Source organism: Acanthopagrus latus, chromosome 1, assembly GCF_904848185.1.
Source record: "Acanthopagrus latus isolate v.2019 chromosome 1, fAcaLat1.1, whole genome shotgun sequence".
In the NCBI taxonomy this organism is placed as follows: Eukaryota; Metazoa; Chordata; class Actinopteri; order Spariformes; family Sparidae; genus Acanthopagrus; species Acanthopagrus latus.
Genome location: NC_051039.1, coordinates 7906670 through 7921365, shown reverse-complemented (window position 1 = coordinate 7921365; position 14696 = coordinate 7906670). Strand labels below are relative to the sequence as shown.

General features: G+C 43.4%; 1 protein-coding gene and 1 long non-coding RNA gene across 3 annotated transcripts in view; one reads left to right on the top strand and one right to left on the bottom strand.

Annotated features, from left to right (window-relative positions):
* Positions 1–1089, bottom strand: part of tll1 (tolloid-like 1) — a 44081-nt gene extending 42992 nt beyond the window's left edge. For both annotated transcript variants that reach the window (XR_005076868.1, XM_037109321.1), the window contains exon 1: positions 881–1089. Coding sequence is in view for 1 of the 2 variants with exons in the window: in XM_037109321.1 (XP_036965216.1) it covers positions 881–1061 (181 nt within the window). In the remaining variant the exon portion in view is untranslated. The remainder of the gene's footprint in view (positions 1–880) is intronic.
* Positions 1090–1240: 151 nt separating this feature from the next.
* LOC119025615 lies at positions 1241–9274 on the top strand. The gene is made up of 3 exons (XR_005076870.1): positions 1241–1330; positions 6914–6997; positions 7694–9274. It is a non-coding gene; the product is annotated as an uncharacterized LOC119025615 (long non-coding RNA).
* The last annotated feature ends 5422 nt before the right edge of the window (positions 9275–14696 follow it).

Sequence of the window (14696 nt, the reverse complement as noted above, 5' to 3'; positions counted from 1 at the left end):
ATGTGGTTAGACTGTGGCACCGCAGCAGCTCCCAGCCTCCCAGTGTCCAACAACATTTTTATCACTGTGTGTGTGTATGTGTGTGTGTGTGAGCCAGTGAGTGTGTGTGTGTGTGTGTGTGTGTGTGTGTGAGCCAGTGAGTGTGTGTATGTGTGTGCGTGTGTGTGGGTGTGTGTGTGACTGAGCGAGAGAGCGCGACTGCGTGTGTAAGAGAAAGAGACAGACAGAGGGAATGAGAGTGTGTGTGAGTGTGTGTTTGGTGTGTGTATGTGTGAGTGTGTGTGTGTGTGTGTGTGTGTGAGAGAGAGAGAGAGAGAGAGAGAGAGAGAGAGAGCGTGCATCAGCGCTTGTTTTGGTTCAGTCTACTCCAGCTGTTTCTCATCTTCCTTGATGGTTGATTTAACATCTGGACGCACAAACACACAAACTTACATGCGCACGCACAGCCTCTCTGCATGCGCACAAACACTTCGGCCAAAAAAAAAAAATTCTGCCTACAGGTGATGCGCACGCACGCACGACTGTGTGCGGGACGACCGTGTGCGCGTGCATCCCAGGAGGGCACTGGCTTAGCGGGACCGTCACCGGGATGCACGTGGCATCCGACCGCGGGATCACCAGCGAGTCTGACTTATCGGTTGTGAAGGGTGGGGAGAGAGGGGCATCTGGACACAGACACACACACACACACACACACACACACACACACACACACACACACGCCCGCTGTCATCTCTCATACACACATACACGTGCCACCTCAGAGCCAGCAGCGCGCTCGAGGGGAGGATCACCGTGACCGGGGCGCGCAAAAATACCTATTTTACTCGCGCTTTAAAAATGATTTAAAACTGAAACAAAGAGACTAAACAAGACTCACCAGCTTTGCAGGGGTCTTTGTAGTCAATCGTCTCCGCTCTCTCCTCTTCATAATAATCATAATCTGGCTCCTCGTAGTCGAAACAGTTACAAATAGTCACTTTGCCCCAGAAAGTCAAGCCGGCAAGCACCAGCGTGATCCAGCGCATCTTAGCGGCCAGTGCCGGGGGCACTCGGTCCATCTGAAGACTGAAACAAGCGAATAAAGGCCTCTCTGCCGTTAGGTGATGGTCAATCCACTCTCCAAAGAAAGCATCTGCGGCAGGAATCTAACGGGTCATTGTGAGGATCGCTCTCCTTCTCTGGACCGTCTCGCCGCGGGACCGCTGTAAGTTACTCTGCCCGGCTCGCCTCCATGCTGGAAGTACGCTGAGGTGCGTGTCTGTGCGTCCGTCCCGGTGCGTGTCAGTCGGCAAAGTGTCCGCTGAGGAGCTCCGCTGTGACTTCGCAGGTGAGGCTGCTGTGGGATAAAAACAACAGAAGAGGGGGAGGAGGGGAGGGGAGGGGAGGGGAGGGAGGGAGGAGGAGGTGGGGGGATCAGGACTGGATGATCTCTGAGCGCAAAGACGCACGGCGGTGTGTCTGCTGCCGCTGCTGCTGCCGCTGCTCACACAAGAAACATCCGCCTCGCATATTTCCAGCCAGTAATGTTGTCTCACACTCTCTCGCGTAGTGCAATCTCTCCCCTCTCTCCCCCCCTCTCTCTCTCTCATGTCCGGTATTGGTGCTGTCTCTCTCAACCCGCCTCCACACACACACACACACACACACACACACACACACACACACACACACAGCGCCAAATACCTGCACTGTTTGGCCCAAGTGATGCAGAACCTAAACTTTCTTCTGCATGCCTTTGTCCTCTGGTCACTGAGCATTTGCCGTCGTTTTTGACGCGTAATGACCGAGGCAGAGGCAGACCGACACACGGCGCGCACACTTGGACAGAAGTAAGTACACTTCACAGGCTCCTTCTTACCTCGCGGAGGAGGCGCTGCGCGGATCTTCGCGGGTTATTGGACCTTTATTCACACTGATCTGTAAAATACAGTCAGATTACAGTACAAACCGGTAGCGGTTAAAGTCACACGGCGGCTACAGATCGGCCCATGAGCCCTGAGACCCGGCGCATAATGGGTGTTATCTGGTTATTTAGAGGCAGGTGCCAAGTAGGTGACAGTCAAACCATAAATGCCCAGAGGTAGCAGCCTATAGCTCGCCTTTGTGATCACAGTCCTCATGCTTCCCCTGGTCCCCTCGTCCTCTGCCCTCGAAAGAGAGAAACTTGCAAAAGATCTAAAGGGAGTTTAAATGCGATCCAAAACTAATTAAGCTTAATTACGCCCTGTGCGTAAAACGGGCACGTTGAGCACCATTTATCTGGCGGAATGATCGAAATATGGGCTGCAAACTGGATCTTACGTGCAGAATAGAAACTTAATAGTGATTTTTTTAAATATATATATATTTATTTCTGATTATTTCTGTAGGTTTAATCTGCGAATTACGAGTGCAAGCAACAGACAGACAGGCAGGCAGACAGACAGACAGATAGACAGGCAGGCAGGTCGATGAATCTGCAGCCTCTCATTCAGCTATGATGTTCTCTAATCTGTCATAAACATTAACCTTGCCAGCAGTAGGTCGGTCAACAGCAGATGAGTGGCTGAGTTCATGTGGGTTCATGATCCTCCATCGCATCACTTGTACCCACAAGTAGCCTCCACTCACTGAGGGAACCTCTGCTCTGCTCTGCGTCTCTGCGCGGAACCAAAGACGCGTTTTTTAAAGAAAAAAATGGATAAAAAGAGCTTTTACAGCCACTTCAACTTCAGCGTCTGTTCCCTAAATTTGCAAGGACTGCAAAGTTGTCAACAGCCACCCATAATCTCCCAAGTGCACACACACACACACACACACACACACACACACGGCAGACACAAGCGGCAGTAAAAATAAAACAGCAGCAGTTGTTGACAGACAAGCGGTGCAGGCTGTGAACACCTTGCCAAGGTAAATCCTCCTGAGACGAGTTCACCCCCTCCCGCGTCTCCACAGCTTACCTGCTGCGTTTACCTGCCCGGTCGGTTTGCTGCGGCGTCACGAAGCGGCCCATCATTGCTTCAAACGCGGGGATCTCGTCTGGAGTCTCGGGGGCCCTCCGGTGTCACTCGGTCCCGAACGTGCCCGTCTCCCACCCATTTATTACCGGGAGATTACCGGAGCGCTGTCTCTGCTGCTCCCGACTAATCCTGCCCTCGGGGAGAGGTAGCGGCGCGCTGACGTCACTCTATCAATCCAGCCGCAAGCTGTCCACTACACACGGCCGGGGCATGGACACAAATCCCCTGGAGGCGCACACACACACACACACACACACACACACACACACATTCACAGAGTTTATTTAGTGTAGGTCAACACACTCCTGATTTTTAGCCCAGACACAGGTGACAACTTCAGCCTATTAAAACATGAAGCAGCTGAGGAAATTGTTTCCTCATGCAATCATCTGGTAGTTGAAGTAAAGTCAATTTAAAGGTGCAATGTGTAATATTTATGCAAGAAGTGCAATTAAATAAACAACAAAAGGTGAAGAAATAACCATTTTAACGTTGTTTCAAAGACTTAATGTGTTGCACAGATAGCCAAGCACGCTAACCAGTTAGCCTCTGCCGGTATATGTCAATTTTTGAGTCTTATTCCCAACTCGTCAAATAAATGGACTCTGTTTTTCCCAACATGTCAAAAACTGATGCTGTGGGATGGCGGACAACCCGTCCAACAATCCCTGAGCGTCAGTTTTAGATATGTTCGGAAAACCAAAGTCCCAAGAAGAATAAACCACCTGACATGTCGTGCACCAAAACAATAGCTTTTGCTGCCGATGCCTGTCTGGAGACGTTTCTCAGTGTGATCGTCTATTAATACCTCTTTACCTTAACAGAGTTTAACAATAACAAGTGTCTGAATGCCTTTGGAAAGTGAAATGCCACGTTGGACAAGTACATCTACAAACAAACACACAAGACAGGAAATATTCTTACAGCTACAGCATTTCCCCTTATAAACTGAAAAATATAACCATACCATTTTTAAATCTAAGCATCCATCTTTTTCCACAACTAAGATGAGCTTAACTAGCATGTCAGTGTACACATTTCATTCATGTTCAAGAGACAGGAAATAAAACTCACCTAAATCCTTCATTCGTCGAGTTAGAATGAAATTATTCCAGCTCAACTTCTGTAAATCGCCTCCATACTGTATCCTCTGGTGTCAAACTAGCCTCTGTCAGGCTGGGTTGTGTTTTTCACCCTTGTCCGTTTGTTGGTTCGTTGGTTTGTCAGCAGGATTGCACAAAAACTACTGAACATATTCCTGTGAAACTTCCTGTGAAAAAAATAGATCCCATTCACTGTTGTTGCGATAAAAGGACCGATCCAGGGTTTTATTTATCAGTGTCTGACTTTGTGCAGCGGTTATTAACATAGACTTGGTGACTCTGAGTGCTTTGCAGAGTGTTTATATTTCTAGGTTAACAAAGAAGTTTATGGCACTTCACCCGCTTCACATGGAGCTGACAGTCTTGCCAGTGCTCTCAGAGTTGACTAGTTGAACTAGTATCAGGAGAAACATCAGAAATGTTGTCCCAAGTTTACCTGAGCACGTGGCAACAAACGTTTTGTGTCCTTTAATGCTCCTTTAATCAAGTTTGTTTAAATTTCTGAATGTATACAGATCTTTGTCAGCAACACAGCGTCACAACCATGACAAATACAGTCACGAAACTTAAGTGTAGTTGAGATCAAAATGGAAGATGAGTTCGAAGATAGGTGTGGTTTGAGACATGATTTCTGAGTACTCAAGAATAATAATGACTGAGAAGTTATGGGTCAGAACAAAAACATGGTCTCTGGTTTGTTATGAATTGGTCACTGTGCATGTGTGAGCAAAGTAGTTTACCCTTCAGAGATTAATATAGCAGAGTTATAAAGAAAAAAACTTAATAAACCAATACTTGGGGCATTGTTTGTGAAGACAACCTTCTGTACAACATCACATAAGTGTGTTTCTACGTGTGTCTGTGTGGTCTGGACTTCCCTCCTAAGCAATTGCTCATTAACACTGGAAAAGGCATTGAGTGGGGTTTGGGCCGCTCCGACCACTTACTGTACCTCTGTGTGGTTGCCATCCAGCCAATCTATTCAGCAAAATGCTTCCTTCTTAAATAGGATCCAGCTATTGAGATTAATGCTGTGTGCAGGTATTTGTGTCCCTATTTAAAGCATTTATCGATCAGTGCGTCTCTGAAACTCTGTGAAAGTACCTCGCCAGCATTCTGACCCAGCACATCGAGCACTGCCGCCGCCACCACCACCACCACCACCCCTCCCTGAAACTGCACACACACACACACACACACACACACACACACACACACACACACAGGACAGGAGGAACCCTCAATCTGAGCAGCAGCCCCTCGAGACTCCTCCAAGTGCTGTGGTCTGCAGGTATCGGAGCACTATTATTAGCTTTGTTTTCCTCAAACACATTTCCCCATCAATTCTCCGTACAGCAGCTCACCTCCACAAGGTTTGCACTGTACCTGTTTAACTTTAAAGGCACATACTATGCCAAAAGTCTGTCTTTCGAATACAGAACATTCAGACTAAAAGGCAAATTATTTCGCAGCTTCACTCAGCATAAACCTCTTTTATATAATGGCCATCAAAATGCTGATTATATTAACAACAATCATCACTTTATCTCTAAACACAACACGGACGCAGGTAAAGTTTTGGAGCATCAATGTTCAAAACATTATAGTTTTGCTAATACTCTGAGCTGTTGACTTGAGACTTGACTTAACTCAGATTCTCAGAAAGCTGCACAAATCGCTGTTTTTATATCAACAAAAAGGTTGACGCATGGTGACAAGGCACCTGAAAAACAGAGCCAGGACAGTGCATGGACTAGCAGGGGTGACATGAGGGCCTAAATCTGGAACAAGCAGTGTTTATTAAGAAGACAACAGAAGGTAGTTTTTTTATCTTTGTCGTGAGCTTGAAAATAAAGACAGATATGGTTTTGTAATCTTCTCTTCAGTGGCATCAAAGCAGTAGGCCTGCTACAAAGCTTCTGGGAAAGGTTACACCACTTATAAGAAGTCAAAATACTAATTACAGTCGCTGCACCTTTACTGGGGAGTGACTGATGGTCACTTCAAGGTTTTGGCAACAGGTGAGTACCAATTAGGTGAGCTTAATCAGATCACAGGCTGAGAGCCAAACACATGGCATGTAGGCGATATGAATGAGTTTACCGCCAATACTGACCTACTGTGGATATGCGTACTATTTGTGAACTGTTAAACGGTAATTGTCTGTTTGAAGGCGAAGCAGGCTGACCAAACATGCTTGCTGACAAACATATTTCACAAATTATGTGATTATTTACACAACCAAACCATGACCGTTTCGTGTTTTGGCACAGAAGCTACTTAGTTAGGTTGAGGAAAAGATTGCGCTTTGAGTTCAAATGACTAAATTGCTTACATAAAGTTCAATAACTTAAGTTACTTGTTGTTAATTACATAACATAACTTAAATACAAATCAATTTTGACAATCTTGAGTCACACACGGGACTCAAACCCATCTAACCACTACTAGCGCCCGCCAGCTCAAACTCTTCTTGCTCTTTACGTAACTGCACAAGAGGTTTGCTTCAAGACATGATGCTAAGGGGCTAACTGCAGCATCAAACTGTGCTTTGCTGTTGTTTCTGACATGTTAGGAGTAAGTGCACCACATAGAAGCAACTGCTGACACAACCCCGTGCTTATTCACACTTCATGTAGGAGCTTCCAATGTCACAAAAGTTACAGATTGTTCCGGCCAGATCACAATATTGAATGCACAGCCTCCTTTATGCTACTTTCATCAGGCAGGATTATGAACCCGGCCCCAGTTTTCTTAAATTACTACATACAAGTCTTTTACAGCCATGTTTTTCGTTTTTCGTAGGTGCTTCTTGTCTGGTGTTGTTTTGAATGCTGTGTGATGAAGCCAGAAAATGACTCATCACAACCCACAAACTCTTTCTACAAGGTACGGTGTCTCAAGAATTTGTCTGATAATATAAAGTGGAGACAGAGGAAGGGCAGAATTGTTAGGAATACCTGAGGCAGGGGAAGAAGAAACTGTTTTCTCTCTCAGGCCTGCTGACTCTGATAGAGCCTTAAGTATTTTATGAAACACCCCCTGAGGGAGGCAGAGGGGTGGCCAGAGACATCCATCACCTTTGGCTGAAATGCCAAAGGAAGACAGTCTGCTGACACAACAGGAGAATACAAGAGAGAATGATAATGCTTAGATATTGTTCCAGTAGCTGCCAAAATGTCAAAGCAGTTTAATTTCTTTATCACTTGTAATTTGATTGGTGCAAAATAAACAAAAAAGTGTTAGGAAGTATTCTCTTAAAGCAGTTTAAGTTAATGCTTTTTTTTTAAAGCACCTTATTGATTCACACCTCCACTAAACGTGTGATAAATTAGAGTGAAACTTATCTTATTTGGAATATAAATAATGGCTGTTGGTGTCTTGTGTTGATGGAAAGAGACATACACACAGACACATACACACTCCTGGACTCTCATACAAGCAATGTTAAATAGTCTCTCCTTATGTAAACAGAAAGAGCGGAGGGAAGACGAGGTACAGAGAGGAAATCCTCTGTTTAAATGCCAAGCTGTGTGTGCCATTCTCCCTCTCCTGCTCTTATTTCCTCTTTTCTGCACCTCTCAGGGCTCAGATTCTCCACCTTCATCTCTCCTCCGCTGCCTCTTGTGTGTTCGTGCATGTGGGCGTGACTGCGGGGGAGTGCACGTGCCAGCTTGTGGCTCACATTCATGATCCTGGTCGTGCTTTAGGAAAGATGACACGGACATGCTTTTGTCTTCGTGCCACCGGAATGAACTGACAGGGGAGAAGAAGAATGAACGCAGGATGCAGGTTGGAGTAAAAAGAAAAATGCCTGTGACTGTCAGGAGGAAAAGATGGAAAACAGAAAATGGAATGAACATTATTTCAGTTTTAGTTATACTCTGGATAAACACCTGACTGTGAACTAATGTAGGGCAGAGCTAATGAGCTGTTGTCCAAGAAATTACCTTCAAAGTTAAATAAAAAATATTTTACGCTCTTTTTGAAGGAATACGTCAACATTTTGGGGAAACACTAGAACACACTGTAAGATGTCTTTTTGGGAGTTGGAGGAAAAGATTGTTACCACTTTCCTGTTTGTGAGTTAAGAATAAAGCTGGTGCTGGGAGGTGATTAGCCTAGCTTAGCATAAAGATAAGGTGAAAGCGCTAATCTGGCTCTAACTAATGTGCAAAAATACCCCTTTGAATATATTACCGCCGCCAAGGAGGTTGTGTTTTCATCCTTCTGCATTTGTTGGTTGGCTGGTTTGTCAGCAGGATTAAACAAAAAACTGCTGAACAGATATTCTACAAACTTTAAAGGAGGATGGGTCTCAGCCCAGAGCCCATTAAATTTTGTTGCGGATCCTGAAAAAGACACATTTTTTCTCACTTTGTTTTGCTAGTTTTTCCCCTCAATCAATCTTTTTTTCTTCCTCTTCTTACTTCAAGTATTGCGTGATTGGAATTCCACTCAGACACAGGTAAGCTGAACCCACCCAGTTCTAGTTTCACCCGAAAACATTTAAGGAATGAACACCGCAGCTATTTTTTTTTTTTTTGTTTTTCATCTAGATGTTTGTTAAATGTGGATGAAGAAGAATGACATTCAGATAAAAGACCAGATGATGCTGAGCTAGATGTTGAGAACTAAACGGTGCCAGAGGAAGAATTACTGAGAGCCATAACGCCATAACACACTGAATCTTCCTGTTCACGCCATCTCGCTGCTCTGAATACCTAAGATGCTGTGTGTGTGTGTGTGTGTGTGTGTGTGTGTGTGTGTGTGTGTGTGTGTGTGTGTGTGTGTGTGTGTGTGTGTAAATGTAGTCCCTTGCTGACACAGCACTTCTTCAGGAACTTGGGATTGTGTGTGTGTGCGTACGTATGTGTGTGCCCTGGCCTCTGCTCCCTGCAGATATGCTTCCTTTCAGAGAGACTGTAGAAATAAGCAGCGAGGACCTTAGACTGTGTGTGTGTGTGTGTGTGTGTGTGTGTGTGTGTGTGTGTGTGTGTGTGTGTGTGTGTGTGTGTGTGTGAGTGTGAGAGAGAGAGAGTTGAATTTCTTTAGAAAGACTTTTCAGCCCCATCAAGCATCTCTGGTACACTGAAAACGATGTATTTCTCCAACTTGTGATGACATTTAAAGTGGAATTATTTGACGTGAAGCGTCTCTTGTAAAGCGCTCACAGACTCACTCAGTCGTGTTCGGAAGATTCGTCGGCGGAGACCAGGGGTTGTTCTACACCTGTTAACCTGCACCACCTACAGGAGAAGAAGGCATCATCAGCAACAGTTCAGACTGTAACAGTGCATTCACAACTACAAGAGGCAGAGAGGCTCTCTCTCCTGTTCGTCTAAAGCCTGAATCTTGTAGCGACAGAATTCAAAGTGACCACGTGGTGAACAACAATGTTTGCTGAGTGCTGTGTTCCTACGCATTGTTTTCCTGTTCAAGCTATAAGTTCCCAAAGAACAATTCATAAACAGCATCTTATTAAAGACTCTTCTGCATGAGATTCTACGTCCCGGTCTTCACTGTGTATGTGAAAAACAGTTTAAGTGGGAGACTAAAAAACTGATAAATGTTTGTCACTTAAAAGCGAAACTCTCGCCAGAATGCAACCTAGTCATCTAGCCGTGGTCATGGCGGCCCAGACATGTCGATCCCATGATCGAACAAGCTACTGCTAAGGTGAGTTGTTCAAAAACCTTCTTTTTAGTAAACTCTGTGTACACAATCAATGTTCTCAGTGCTCATGTTCATGTGTAGAGACCCTGGTGATACTACGAGCAAAATGAAAATACGGTCGATCTTAAAAGTGCCTCTTTCTTCGTAATTATGCTTTCACACCAAGGTTTGACTCATATACATTCACAAAAAAAGCCTACGTTGCATTTTGGCAAGTGTTTCACTTTAAAAAGTCTTACGTTTAAAAATCTGTGGAGTAACATCTGTATAGCCTCCTCAACTGTGCTTCTCAGCTGCATTAGGCACTACTCATATAACACCCGAACCTCTGACCAAGAAGAATAATGCATAGAATAAAATAGAGATTGATCTTCAGTTCTGTTGCAACAATTTCAATCATTTTTTCAAACTGTTCAGCAACCTGTGTTCCTGTGCTCCTCTCCTGTCTGACTCCCCCCCCACCACACCTGTCTCACATCAGCCTTGTCAGCACTGTCCTGTTCCCAGTGTCTCTCCACCTGCACCTCATCTCCTCGTTAGTCTAGTTTGTATTCAAGCCCGTGTTGTTTCCTCACTGTTTGTTGGTTCATCTGTTTTCCATCTCATGCGCTCCTGTGCCTGGTCTCCGGTCTTCACGCGTTCCCTGTGATCTCGGTTTGTTTCCCTGTGGTTTTCTGCTTTGTCCTCGGTTTTCGTATTATTTTTGTTTTTCTTGGCCTGTCTGCCTGTGTGTCTGCATTTTGGTCCTCACCATTTTGCTAACGTGACAGCCACAACACCCATCACTACATGTTGACGTCTTGACCCATGACCGCTCAGTCGTCAGTGCTACATTATTGTGTCCCTAAACTCAAACCATGACAATAGTCACTCAGTACTCTTGGGTCGAACCACACCCACCTTCAGACTCTGCCTTCATTTTGATCTCATTTACACATCTGTAAACTTTAATGATTGCATGGTTGTGATGATATCGCATCGTCCTCATCTCACTCTCATATCGCATCGTTGAAACACAGAGACAGATGGATACAGCGTCTGGCAAAAATACCTCTGTGTTATCAAAACATGACCTGCACATGACCAGCAGCAGGTAAATATTACACTGACAATATCCGACTGCTGGAGAGAAACACGAAAACTATGTAGGATCTAGCAGGTAAATACAAGGAGTTTTGCTGCGATGACTTAGAGCTTTTCTGTCTTTGTTGGCAGTTTGCTTTGCTGATACTCGGCCTTACTTCAATCCGAGCCGAAAGAAAAAGTAGCCGAGCACACACACACACACACACACAGACAGCACTGGATGATGAGGGGATGTACCGTTGTGTGTTCTCAGCAGTTCTTGATGTTCTCAAAACCACTAATTCCACATGCAATTTTTTTTTTTTTTTTTTTTTTTTTGGCACAAATAAGTCAGACGCCGCTTTGAACTTCTCAGAGTTGGTGGTCTCCGAAGGGGAAACCACACTCTGATGAGTAAACGCTGACAGAGTTCACAAACTCCACATCTACAACAGTCACGTCCTGTGATGCAAGAGCTCAAATCCACATCAAAGTATTGATCAATGACCGGGCGGTGGATCCTTACAGAGAGAGGAGCTGCTGGGAATCATTCAACACTCATATTCACTTCAGGGACCAAGTCCTCTCAGTGATTGTCAGGTCATCAGCACACTACTGTCATCTGGAGGTTTAAAGGAGTAATGACAAATGAAGATGGACTGCCGTCACACTGAACTGTGAGTGTAGAAAAACAGGTGATAGCTATGACCAAGAAAGATACTCATGAAACAAAAACACTTAGATACATTATAAAACAAATTGCAGATGATGTATGCTATCAAAATGTGCAACATCTGTACTGTTATCTGACTAAAGTGACGTCAACTAGAGCAACTTAAAATATTCTGCAGATTATTTTCAATTATTTGATAAATCGTTTGTCTAGGAAATATCAGAAAACAGTGAAAACTACCTGCCTCCATTTCTGAACAGTGTTTATTTTCAGATCTCTTATTCAACAGTCAAAGAAGCAGCAAATCCTCACACCCGAGAGGCTGAAACGAGAAGATGTTTTGGCATTTTTTGTTTGGAAAAAATTTGTCAAATTATCACATTTTCTTATTACTTGTTTGAGCTCTAATATGAAAATGTTTGATTATATTTCTTTAACTCAAACATCTCAATAAACTATTCTCTCCTCTTCTCTAAAGACTGAAGACAAATTCGACTGTCTCGTCTGATAAATATCCTTCTTTGTCTCTCTCTCTCTCTCCGTCTCATCAGGTCTCCTCTGTGTCCCCCACCGTCCAGAACCCAGAGCAGCTTGATCAATGGCATCGATGAGGAGATGCTAATAGCAGATGCTAATAGGACCGGTGTGACTAATAGGCCGAGGGGGCCATTGATCTGCAGAGTTAGCATCTAATGCTAAAACAGCTGATTCAACTGCATAGTTGGACCAAAAGTGCCACCCTTGCTGTGTGTGTGTGTGTGTGTGTGTGTGTGTGTGTGTGTGTGTGTGCCAGTAGGTGAATACTTTAACAATACACTCCTGTAACAATGCATTCCTGCTTTAGGTTGAACAATTCCTGCACCGATCACAAAAAGGACTCCGCAAGATTTGAAGCATATCTTTACATTTAGATTTCAGACAGAATCAAACTTGCGTTTACATATAAACTTACACTCATTATGATTCATCCATGTCTATCTAACAAATCATAAAGATTTATACACAGTCGGACCAAGTATCATGGCTTTTTTTATCGTTTGAGAGTCCATAATAACTGATAATTAGGATTGTGGGCAGTAATGACATTGATCAATCTGGTTACACCACAAAAAGTAGTTCTGTTCTGAGCCAGATAAGCGATGTGAAAAGGTTTGTACTCTTCAAATGCAGGTTTCACAATGAGGATATAATAAAAGAAGACATGTACTGTCCATATATGCCGTTCAGCCTGAACATTCAAACCACTGGCAGGTGAAGTGAATAACAACAATGATCACATTACAGCTTCATCCGTCATGTGACGGGATGTACTTGACAGCTAGTCAACAGTCAGTTCTTAAAATGGATGTTTTGGAAAAAGGAATATGGGTGAATGAGGAGTGTTAGGATCGGAGAGATTTCAACGAGGCCCAAATTATTTATAGCTAGATGACCGGGTCAGAGCTTTTCCTAAATGGCAGGCCTTGTGGGGAGTTCCTACCAAAACTGGTCCAAGGAAGGACAACCAGGGAAGCAGAGACAGCATAATGGGCACCCAAGGCTCAACCAAAGCTAGCCTGTCTGGGCCGATGCCCCCAAAAATGTGATTCTGCTGACAATAGACAGGTGATGGTGATGGCTTGCTGAGCATCTGTGTGATGTGCAGGAACAAGTCCCATCAATGGAGGCTCCCCTCTCAACTTACAACACGAAAAGGATCTGTAGGTGCTGAGGACGTGCACCATATAAGGCAAGTGGTTTTAATGTTGTGGCTGATTGATGTATTCATCCTGTGCAAACTCTAAAGCCATTATAGGCCTTGTGATGACTTAACGAGTTCACAGAAAAGGTCATCTACCACATACTGCCTGTTTCCTAACTGGTCACTGATGTTTCTCTGTAAGTGAATGTAAACACCCTGCGCACCTGCACAGGTGTTTTCAGTTATGCTTTCTAATTAAACTGGTACTATGTGAGGTCACCTGACTCCATGTACATAAAAAATAAAGATGTGATAACAGGTGCAAAGCAAAGAGAAAAGACAAAGACATGTATCAATGAAACTATAGTGAAGGTGTGCAGTGCTTTTTGCTTTAATGACTCAGTTGCAAGTTGAGCTGATGATGGTCTACCTGCGATTGACAGGTTTGCTTTTTTTCCACATTCATATATAACATACTGCGATTATATTGCAGCCATAGCTTAAGAATTTCTCACTGACAACATACCAAATGGGAATGTACTTTTGCACACCACTTTAGATTTCAACTACATCCTTTAAAAGTTATAAGTGTGATCTATAATCTAGTAATGTCATTTTAATACCACTTCTTTTGTAAGTACACTTATTCAATAAACAATTTGTCATTGCTCAAGGACCTTTTTACAACCATAGTTTTCTGTTCCTAAAAATGTGTAAACAAAATAAGTAGCCTGTACAAAACCACCAGTTAACAGTTCAATTTGCATTTCTGTGTTGTTGTTGTTATTGTTGTTGTTTTTAATATCAACACATAAATTCAAATTCAAATGAATAAATGAATCACAGCTTCCAGGCAAATAAAGTAATAAACCTGACTGTTTGGTCATCTGCCAAGTACCAAACAACATCAGGCAAAGTTAGCAACCAGCTAGCTTAAAGCTAACGATTCGTTTAGCATCTAATTAGCGAGCTAAAAGGAGAGATAATATTTAACTTACCTTTGTCGGGTGGACAAAAACAGGACTTCCCTAACGACGAATTGTTGCTTTTCATCTGTTAAATGTTTAAATATGCAACTGTTTGCCGACACCTTTGTCAACTTTATCAATAAGTAATAAGTAACATTAGCTATGTGGCTATTAGCATGTTTTGAGCTTGATTCGCCCCCTGGTGGCCAGAAAGAAAACACACTCACACTGACACCTGACAGCTGGGAACAATGAAGCTGATAATCTTCTTTATTTACACAAATACTATCTTCATCCTCATATGAAAATAAAATAAGTGAATTTTGTGGTCTAAATGAGTTGGAGAATGACATACATTTTATTTTATACTGTGTTTTATAACATGATTTAACTCATAAGTCTAGTTTAGATTTGATAGGTATTAGAGATAGAGCTCTAATTAAATACCTCTTAAAAAATGTTTTTGCATTTTTGTAAATATGTCTCTAAATAATGTGATCAGAGGAGAATGGTAACATACGATAC